The 9,507-nt window shown below is 63.1% G+C and overlaps 4 protein-coding genes across 4 annotated transcripts; 2 read left to right on the top strand and 2 right to left on the bottom strand.

Moving 5' to 3' along the window:
• Nucleotides 1-1,508: 1,508 nt before the first annotated feature.
• EMIHUDRAFT_251893 (hypothetical protein) lies at nucleotides 1,509-2,243 on the bottom strand (the record flags this gene model as incomplete). The annotated part of the gene is made up of 1 exon (XM_005790237.1): nucleotides 1,509-2,243. The coding sequence occupies one exon, from the start codon at nucleotides 2,241-2,243 to the stop codon at nucleotides 1,509-1,511; it is 735 nt and encodes a 244-aa protein (XP_005790294.1).
• A 582-nt stretch (nucleotides 2,244-2,825) lies between these two features.
• On the bottom strand, nucleotides 2,826-4,911 carry EMIHUDRAFT_251892 (hypothetical protein; the record flags this gene model as incomplete). Its single annotated transcript, XM_005790236.1, has 6 exons — nucleotides 2,826-2,988; nucleotides 3,075-3,125; nucleotides 3,472-3,544; nucleotides 3,849-4,041; nucleotides 4,112-4,192; nucleotides 4,309-4,911. 6 exons carry the CDS (start codon nucleotides 4,909-4,911, stop codon nucleotides 2,826-2,828), a joined length of 1,164 nt encoding a protein of 387 aa, XP_005790293.1.
• Nucleotides 4,912-5,551: 640 nt separating this feature from the next.
• Nucleotides 5,552-7,484, top strand: EMIHUDRAFT_460476 (hypothetical protein; the record flags this gene model as incomplete). The annotated part of the gene is made up of 5 exons (XM_005790235.1): nucleotides 5,552-5,605; nucleotides 5,730-5,797; nucleotides 5,948-6,119; nucleotides 6,258-6,900; nucleotides 7,459-7,484. Exons 1-5 carry the CDS (start codon nucleotides 5,570-5,572, stop codon nucleotides 7,482-7,484), a joined length of 945 nt encoding a protein of 314 aa, XP_005790292.1. The 5' UTR covers nucleotides 5,552-5,569.
• A 1,315-nt stretch (nucleotides 7,485-8,799) lies between these two features.
• EMIHUDRAFT_251890 (hypothetical protein) lies at nucleotides 8,800-9,488 on the top strand (the record flags this gene model as incomplete). Its single annotated transcript, XM_005790234.1, has 1 exon — nucleotides 8,800-9,488. A coding segment is annotated over one exon (689 nt), but the record flags the coding sequence as incomplete, so codon positions are not given.
• Between the last annotated feature and the right edge of the window lie 19 nt (nucleotides 9,489-9,507).

The following is a 9,507-nucleotide window of genomic DNA, read 5'->3' as shown; positions in this document are numbered from 1 at the left end:
CCCCCCCCCTTCTGTCAAGGTGCCGGCGCTGCCGCAGCTGGTCGAGAGCCTCAACCAGACCAACGACTTCTCGGTCTTTGTGCGCACGCTGCGCGCCGAGTTCAAGCGGCTCTGCGCCTGAGGTGCGTGGAGCGCTGGAGCGGGAGGCGCGGCCGTGCTATGCCGCAGTGCCGGGCCGCGCGCTTTTTCGAGAGGCGTGGTGCGCCCTCCAGTACAGTCGTACTCGAGAGTAAGGGCGCGACATGTACATGAGTAAAATGAGGCCTGGGAGCTTCTTTGAGGGTCACAAACTGTAGTAAACACGTGGATTTAACCTTGCCACTGCACTCTGCAGCCCAAGACGCCCAAGTCTAGTACCCGAGTCGCGTCGGCCATTATTTTTTCGTGTCCCATACCTGAGCCCTGGCTGTCAGGCTGTCAGGTGCTGTCAGGAAGGTGATCTGTCGGGCTGTCAGGCACTGTCAGGTGCCTCTGTCAGACCAGCTGTCAGGTGCTGTCAGTGCTGTCAGGTGCTGTCGGGTGCGTGTCTGACAGGCGAGGTGATCTGTAGCTGTCGGGTGCTGTCGGAGCTGTCGGGTGTTGCTGTCAGACGCTGTCGGAGCTGTCAGAGCTGTCAGGCTGCTGCTGCTGTCAGACGTTGGGCTGTTACTGTCAGGTGCTGTCAGGTGGTGCTGTCGGGCTGCCCTAGCTGTCGGGGTGCTGTCAGGCTCTGACACACACCAGCCACACTTATGACACTATCAAGAGGAGACCAGCGGGTACGCAGCTGCCCCCCTCCTACGGCGTGATCACGCCGGCAGGGGCGGCCGCCTGGGGAGCGCAGATGGCGGCGCAGAGGCACAGGCGGCGGCGGCGGCACAGACGGCGGCGGCCACCCCCACCCAGACGCCGTAGGCATATGACTGTAGGGCCCCAGAAGGCTAGCTGGTAGCTTCATTTGTAGTAGCACAGCCGCCGGTGCTGGAGAGGGGTCCGCAGAGGTGGGGCGGGAGGGTTGAAAGAGAGACCCATGACCATCCCATGACTACATGGACATGGACATGGACCACACTCACATGTCTTTGCATGTAATTTTGTTATACCCTCATGGGGCATAAGAAAGAGGCTCTACGGGGTCTGTGTACGGTCTGTGCTGCTGTCAGGCTGTCAGCGCTGCTGTCAGGCCACTGTGTGCTGTCGGGCTGTCAGGCAGCTGTCAGGCTGTCACATTAGGGCCTGACAGCGACGGGTCACCTCGCCTGTCAGGCTCTGCTGTCAGGCTGTCAGATACGTGCTGTCAGACTGTCAGAGAAAGTGCTGTCAGCGCTGTCAGGCTGTCGGGCACTGTCAGGCGCTGTCCGGGGTTTGCTGTCAGTCTGTCAGACCAGGGCTCAGTCCCATACAGTAGGGAGTAGCTAGACACCAGTGAGAGGCGACGTGTCGCATGACTGCGGGCACTGATTGGATGCCACAACCACTGGCACCCGCGTGCGTCATTGCCGTTCAGTGCAGCCCTTTTTTTGCTGGGTCTAGACTGCATCATTGGCAGGCTTGCGTGCAAGCCAAGACACAAAGCCTATGGTGGCATGCAACACTGTGATGTCAACGAACCCCGCCTCCGCCAACTTTTCTTCATACCAGAGCGAGGTGCGAGTCTCAAGCACTCCAACAATCGCAGCGCGCTTCTTCTGGATCTCTTCCTCAGTGACACCCTGCGCCCTTTTGTAGTCGTAGTACATATCCTCAATCACTTGTGGTTGCGAAGTCTTCTCTGTCAAAAGGAAAGTGCCTCCTCCTTTGAGGACGTCAAACACGTCACGCATCAGAGTGGGGCGCGTGTCTGGTGGCTCAAAGTGCATGGCCCAATGAATCGAGACGACGTCAAACTCTCTGTCCAGCTTTGTGGGAAGAAAGGGACGCGAGGCTTGATCGACGAGCTGTACATTGACGCTCGGAAAGCGCTTCACGAAGGCGTCAAGCACCGGCTGCTGGTATTGGGTGGCGTGCAGCCGATCAGTGCGCCACCCTCTTTCCACATAGGGATCGAGATGGTTGCCAGGGCCAGTGTTGTAGAACAGGACGGACGCGTCCGTACCATGGATGCGGTCCACCACCTCGGCGAATTTCGGGAGCAGCTTCCAGTAGTCGGGAATGTGCCCCGTCACCTCGCGGTCCCAGTTGGCAACCACGGAGGCATCAAATTCCCACTGCCCTTTCTGGAAGCCGTAGCCATTGGACCTGTCATCCCCCTTTGTCACGGTCATTTGAGCTTCGGCCGGTCAGCACGCCATTCGAAGCGAAGCGATACAGATAATTCCGATATCATTATTAACTGGGAATTATATAATTCCGATACAGAATATTCATTTGAGGAAAAAAATGGCAATGGGAGAAAAGAGAGAGGGGGTTGTGTTCTCTAGGCCCCTAAGGGCCCTACGCGCGGCGTGAGAGCTCGGAAGCGAGCTTTGCACGGCGATCGAGGATGGCACGCTTCACCCCCTTCACCGAAGCGATGGAGATGCGTTCCGCGTGGTGGTAAAATTCGTTTTTCGTCACGGGAGTCACATCCCCCCATGCAAGCCTTTACGAAGTCGCCGGGCTTCCCAATGGCGCTTGCAGACGCACCACCGGAGTCAGAAGGGAGCCGCTTCAGGCACCGATCGCCTTGCCCAACGTTTCGTGGGACAATATGGTGTGGGATGGAATGGGATGAATGGCAACTGGTTCGGGCCCTCGTTCGTCCTTCCGACGCCGTGCTTGAGTTTGGAGCGCGCTACGGGACGACGAGCTGTAACCTCGCCCGAGCGACGCTCAACTCCGGTAGAGTAGTCGCAGTTGAGCCCGACTCAAGAGTCCGCGACGACCTGTTGCACAACCGTGCCCTCCACAATTGCAGCTTCCACATCGTGCATGGCACCGTTGCAGACCGGCCGCATGTTATTGACCCTCGAAACATGTTGCACTATGGCACCAGGACGGCCCCATTCCACCGCAGAGGGCGTGTGCTGCCTAACATTGGTATCAGGGAAATCGAGCAGCGCGTTGGGTGGCGCTTCAATACATTGCTCATAGACTGTGAGGGGTGTATCACAGACGTGCTGACGGGCACAGTTGCTGAGATGCTCGGAACGCAGATCGTCATGGTCCTGATAGAAGAGGACGCGGGGCTGAACTACAGCACGCATCATCAGCTTCTTCGCTCGAAGGGACTCAGCTTAGTCTGGTACTCTGAGGCCACGTTTGATGAGCGAGGTGGCGGAGGCGTCTTCCACTCTGCATGGCGACTTGGTGGCTCGCAGGGATTACCATCTTGTGCAGAGTATCAAGCGCATGCGAGAATTCCCAGTCGATGGCTGAAGTGCAGGGCCTTCCCACAGTAGCGAGTCGTAGTTGCAGTAGTGTCGGCGTCCTGAGCTGCAATTTTGCGTGGCTATCGGGACCGTGCAACGGCCCAACGCCGGCGCGCGGCGGCCGCCATGCCGCATGTGGCACATCGATGTGGCCACTCGCCCTGGGTGCATCGCCAACGTCCAACCGAACGCATACAAACGCAAACCGAACATGCCTTACCAAGTATATACCTGTCTGCGCTGTGTGCCTCTGGGCGGTGCAAGTAATGTAATGGTCGGGTGTTCCTATCCTCTATCTATATCTAGAGTGTAAAAGTAAAAAGACGCAGCGCCAGCGGGCATCCTCAGACTATGGGGATTTTCCACATTCCAGTCCAATCTCCGCTCCCCCACGCACACCACCACCACACGGCCGCAGCTCGGATCAATGTCCATTATTATTGTTATTAATATCAGCGATCAGGAATCAGGTCTCACCCCCCACCCCTTCACCTCCCACTCTTCTCTCTCGCTGCAGACGTCGATCCCCCTGGGCGGGAGGAGCCCGGAGCCGCGGGTGCACGTCCCTCCGGTAGGGGTAGGCGCGGCGCACGGCCTCAAGGTGCCTGGGCTCGACCACCAGAGGGAGCACGCCCTCCGCAGTGCCGAGCGACGCGGCCGCCAGCGGCGCGGCGAGGCCAGGAACGTCGCCGATCCAGGGCGGGCACGCGACCTATCCATGTCGTGGGCATGTCAGGGACGTGCCCTACACACATCCCGCTCCTCTGTGGAAGACGCGCGACCGACGAGCCGAAGCGCTCGCCCGCGTAGCTGACAGAGAGCAGGTAGACACCATTCTCGACGGCGCGAGTCGCAACAAACTGCTTGGGCGCGAGGGTGAGGGCGTTGGCTGTGAGAGGCGCTGATTGAGCGTGCTGGCTTTGAGGGCTGCCAGCGGCGTGGAACCAGCCACGGAGGCCTCCTCTCGGCGGCGTCCCACCTGGTGGTACATCGGGAAGGTGGCGTCGCGCACAAACGCGGCGGGGTGCAGGATGAGGTCGCAGCCCGCGTCCCACGCGAGAGCGCGGTAGAGCTCCGGGAAGCGGAGGTCATAGCAGATCGTGACGCCGACGCGGACGCCGTCGCACTCAAAGACGCCGAGCTCGCCCTCGCCCGGCGAGCAGCCGTGTGCAATCTCGCTGCAGTCACCCATGTCGCAGAGGTGCATCTTGTCGTACGCGAGCACCAGCTGGCCGCGAGGGTCGACCACCGCCTGGCAGATGCAGGTGCGGCCGGCTCCGGCGTCGCGGAGGAAGCCGTAGCTGATGTGGGCGTCGACGTCGCGTGCGAGCCGGCAGAAGAAAGCCGTGACGCTGCCCGACTCGGCGTCTTGCGCCGGCCGCTCTGGCCGAGTGGGGTCGAGCTGCGACAGCACCTCGTCGCAGTACCCGTGGCTGCTCAGCTCTGGCAGCACATACAGCCGGTGGCCAGGGTTGGCCCGAATCAGCGCCTCGGCGCGCGCCAGGTTTGCCTCCGTCTGGCCCGCATGAAGCTCGACCTGAAGGCCGAGGACCCGGAGCGGGCCGGTCGCGGCGAGGAGCATTGGCAGGCCGACCAGCTGTTCACAGCCTTGTTATCCCCCACTCGTCTGGCGCGACACGCCGCAGGATGGCCGCCGCCGCCGCCTTTGCAGCGCCCCCGTGGCCTCCTCCCGGCTCCACTCGTGGCCGGCGGGTGCCACAGGGTCCGCAGCAGGCTGCCAGCAGGCCCGAGCGGTGGCTCGCGACGCGACTCGGCTGCGCCGCCTCCTCGCCGCCGAGTGCTGCGAGCGTCGAGCGAGTCGCCGGCGAGCCATCCGCCACAGCCTTAGCTGCCGGTCCACGCACTCCCAGGCACACGGAGGGACCCAGCAGCGTCGCCGCACGCGTCTGAGCCACGCGTCGGCGATGCAAACAGGCTGTGACTTCACCCGGCAGAGCCTCGACGACTGCTCGGTGCGGAGTGTACTGTTGCGAGGCGCCGCTGGGCGGCGGCGCGCGGCTCCTCGCTGCTTCGGCGCGCCGCGCTGGCGCTCTGCGGCGGACGGTGCCGTTGGCTCGCCGTTGCCTCGCTCGTGGACGTCCCATTGAAGCACGCGGTGCGGCGCCTCTCGGTGGGCCCATTGCGCCTCTCACTACACACTCCCTGCTCTCTCCCGACCTCACTCCACGGTGCGTCACGATCGTGGCGGCGATGCGCCGCAGGCGCTCGTCATCGCGCGCATGGCCGTGGCGCCGCGTCCAGGCGGCAAGCGCACCGTGCCATGCCTGCGGTGGCGCTGCCACCGACAGCGCCACCACCGCACACTCACGTGCCGTGAGGAAACGCCACGTCGCGTGTCACTTCACGGTGTGCCGTGATCGTGGCGGCGATGCGCCGCAGGCGCTCGTCATCGCGCGCACGGCTGTGGCGCCGCGTCCAGGCGGCAAGCGCACCGTGCCATGCCTGCGGTGGCGCTGCCACCGACAGCGCCACCACCGCACACTCACGTGCCGTGAGGAAACGCCACGTCGCGTGTCACTTCACGGTGTGCCGTGATCGTGGCGGCGATGCGCCGCAGGCGCTCGTCATCGCGCGCACGGCCGTGGCGTCGCGTCCAGGCGGCAAGCGCACCGTGCCATGCCTGCGGTGGCGCTGCCACCGACAGCGCCACCAACACTCACGTACCGTGAGGAAACGCCGCCGCGTCGCGTGCGTGGCGCGGCTATCACTAGCGGCCGGCGCTCGTCGGGTGATGGTGTCGCGGGCCGGCGCTCCAGTGTCGAGTCGCAGGTAGAATTCTTTTTCACGCGTGTCAAAAGTCGAGCTCTCGCGCGAGTGCCAAGGTGCACTCGAGAGTCTCGCCTCATGGCCTGCTGCGACAGGTGCGGCGAACGTCATCGGACCATAGACTGCCCACACTTCCCGAAGCCTCGCGGGAAGCATCCGGACGCGCAGTTGCAAGGCCCAAGGCGCAACCTCTCCCCAGACGTGGAGGCTGTCGTTCGGCGCGGTACTCTCGTGGCCCAGACCCCAGACGGTTCGTGCCTCTTCAATTCCTTCGCGTACTGCGAGCAGCAAGACGCTGGGTGGCTCTTTGGAGCGGCGACGCCCGCCAGCATTCGGCGTCAATGTGCCGAGTGGCTGCAGGAGCACGGCAACTATGTGCACAACGGGCTGCGCATCGCCAAGTGGATCGAGCATGAATGTGGCCAGCAACTGTCGGTCAAGGACTACGCGTTGCAAATGCAGCGGTGCCGAGGCCGTGTTTGCTGGGGCGGCGCGCTCGAGATCCTCGCCTACTCGCGGTTGCGCTCCGTGAACGTTGCGGTGTGGATACCGACCGATGGCAGGCCCAAGCACTTCACGCTCACCTCGCGCTTCGAGGTGACCGGTGCATTGACTACGGTCAACTTGTGCCGGTCACAGCGCATGCATTACGATGTGGTCGAGCTGGTCGGCGAGCCGGTCACGGGCGGGCAAGAGCGAGAGCGGCGGTCGGCGGCGGCCGCCAGGAAGAAGGAGGAGGAGGCGCAGAGCCAGAGGCTGCAGGTCGACGCCTTCATGCGCAGCTGTCGCCTCGGCAGCCGCGGCGGCGGCGGCGCGTCGGCCGTCGCCAAGGGCGGCGGCAAGGGCGGCGGCAGGGGCGGCGGCAAGGGCGGCGGCAAGGGGCAAGGCGGCGGTGGCGGCGGTGGCGGCGGTGGCGGCGGTGGGGCGCGACCGAGCCGCCATGCAAGTCCCAGAAGTCCGCGCGCCCTGGAGGGCGCGGACAAGCGACTGACACCAAATCTCCGACTCTGGGGTTGTAGTGCGGACCCGGGACTACAACTCTCTAGTCAGATGTGCAGCGTGAAACGCGCTTTTGCGCCCCCCACGGCGCCCGAAGTGCGCCTTTGCTCGCACAGCAGACGGGTCGCGAGCCGGGAAATCGCAACAGTCTCGCTGAATCTCGCCGCCCCAGGCTCTAGAGGTGGAGAGACTGGCCTTCCTGGTCAAGCAGGACATGCCCCTGCTAGCATGCCAAGCAAGGGCTCGCGGGTCGAGGTTGTTATTGCGCCACACCACCCTGCCACCGCTGCCACCGAAGGCAACACGGTGCTCCGTGAAACGGCCACTTTGTTGTCGTAGTCAGGCTGTCTTGTGTATGCGGCTCCTTAAAGCTAAGAAGTGTGTATAAGGGGCTAGGAAGAGGGACCCAAGATATCTTCTGAGCTGTGCACAGGGGAGGACCTAGGTGACAAAGACCCAAGAGAAGGGGCCGGAGAGAGTGAGGTGAGGCCCGAGCGGCCAACGGAGCAACGGTGGTGGCAGCGTGGCGCACCGTCAAGCTCGGGCACAGCCGGTTTAAGCCAAAGTGAAGTAACTCATATATATCTGAAATCATATGAGTTACACCTCGGCCTTCTAGGAGCTGCTAGCTGAGTGATTGGCGCGCTAGAAGCCTCCCCGAGAGTGCCTCCCCGACCGGCCCCGAGGAGCTGCTCGGAACTCCAACTTTAACCCTTCATAGCTCCAAAACGTACCTGCGGATTTCTTCCCTATTGCTCCTGCATGATCTGTGGGTCCACCCCACTCACATAACCAAGCCTCAAGGAATGGCGTCTAGGCGTTGAGAAATAGTTTCTTGTACACACCTATACACATCAGACGACTCAAGGTTATTGAGAAGAAAATACCTCCTATGGCGCTGTGCGCTGTTCACACAACCACAGAAGGAAAAGGAAAGAAATAGCAGAAGGTGTTAGGTTGTGGGCAAACAAGACACTAAGCTCACACAGAATCACAGCGGGAGGAAATAGCACAGTGACAGTCAGACATGCAACACGGGGACCCAGGGAAGGCGAGCAAAGATATGGTAGGGTCACGGCCAAAAGGGTGGGGGGGTATGGTCCTGGCCGCCGGAGGCGGCCTCCTCGAGGGGTGGGGGGGTATGGTCAGGCTGGCGGCCCTCTCCAGGGGTATGGTCATGCTGCTGGTCTGCACCACACCGGCAACGCTTTCGTTCGGCACGTTTTGCAAACACACGTTTTGCTCTCTCTCTCTCTCACACACACACACGTTTTGTGGGCGAGCGGGACGCATCCTGGCACTATCTGGCCCATCTATGACAGTGACGACCTGCTATGAGCCTGAGAAGTCCCTTTCCTGAACATTAAGGTCTGCTGGCGCCGCGGTCAGCTCGATCCGGGTACCGGGAGCGTTCGACCATACGACCATCCGTTACGTCCGTTACCGGATGTACGACCGTTATGGCGGTTACACCCTCGGGGGGAGGGATGGTCCTGCCGGCCAGAGGCCATGTCCTGCGCGGGTGGGGGGGTATGGTCGCGGCGGCATCGTCACCATACCTTACCAAACGTCGAACCCCGCGGCACCTTTTTGCAAAGCGCTTTCGGGGTGGCCTCTCTTACTTTCGAGGTCGGTCGCGACGCAGGGCAGCACGACGCTCCGACGGCGACGGCGCAGCGGGCGGATGGAGACGCCGACTGCGGCTGCGGTTGAGGAGCTACGTGCTCTTGTGGCTGCTGCGCCCGACCTCGACGCCTCCTCGCGCGAGTGGGCGCTCGGGCCGTCCGTGTGCCATCGCTACCTCGCTGCGGGCATTGCCTCGGCGAAACCGGGCGCGGCTGAGGCTCTCCCGTTCCTCCTTCGCACCGCGCGCTGGCGAGAGAGCCAGGCGGTCGGCGGCGCCATGCTCGCCGACGACGCGCTCTCCGCCTTTGAGGAGGCGCTGCGGCCAAAGCTGCTCTACTCGCTCTCGCGCGACCGCGCCGGCCGGCCGCTGATGATCGAGCGCGTTGGCGCCTGGGACCTGACCGAGCTGACGCGAGTGATGACGGACTCTGCCGGCGAGGTGATGCGCGCGCACGTGCTGGTGAATGAGCGCATCCGCGTGTCGGTGGATGAGGCTGGGTTCGCGAGCGAGGGCGCCGACCCTCGCGCGGTGCTCGTCTTCGACATGGACGGGCTGGGCTTGCGCCACCTGGCGTCTCGAAAGCTGCTGCAGGTCTTTTCGGAGATGTCAAAACTCGACTCGGACCACTTCCCGCACACTGTTGGCACCATCTTCGTCGTTGGCGCGCCGCGCGCCTTCTCGGCGCTCTGGGCTGCCGCGTCTGCCTTCGTGGCGGAGGGCACCAAGAAGAAGGTGTCGGTCTTCTCGTGGGCGGCGGCCGCCGAG

The sequence above is a fragment of the Emiliania huxleyi genome, assembly GCF_000372725.1.
Source record: "Emiliania huxleyi CCMP1516 chromosome Unknown EMIHUscaffold_1203, whole genome shotgun sequence".
NCBI lineage: Eukaryota > Haptophyta > Isochrysidales > Noelaerhabdaceae > Emiliania > Emiliania huxleyi.
This window is presented reverse-complemented; position numbering and strand designations above follow the sequence as displayed.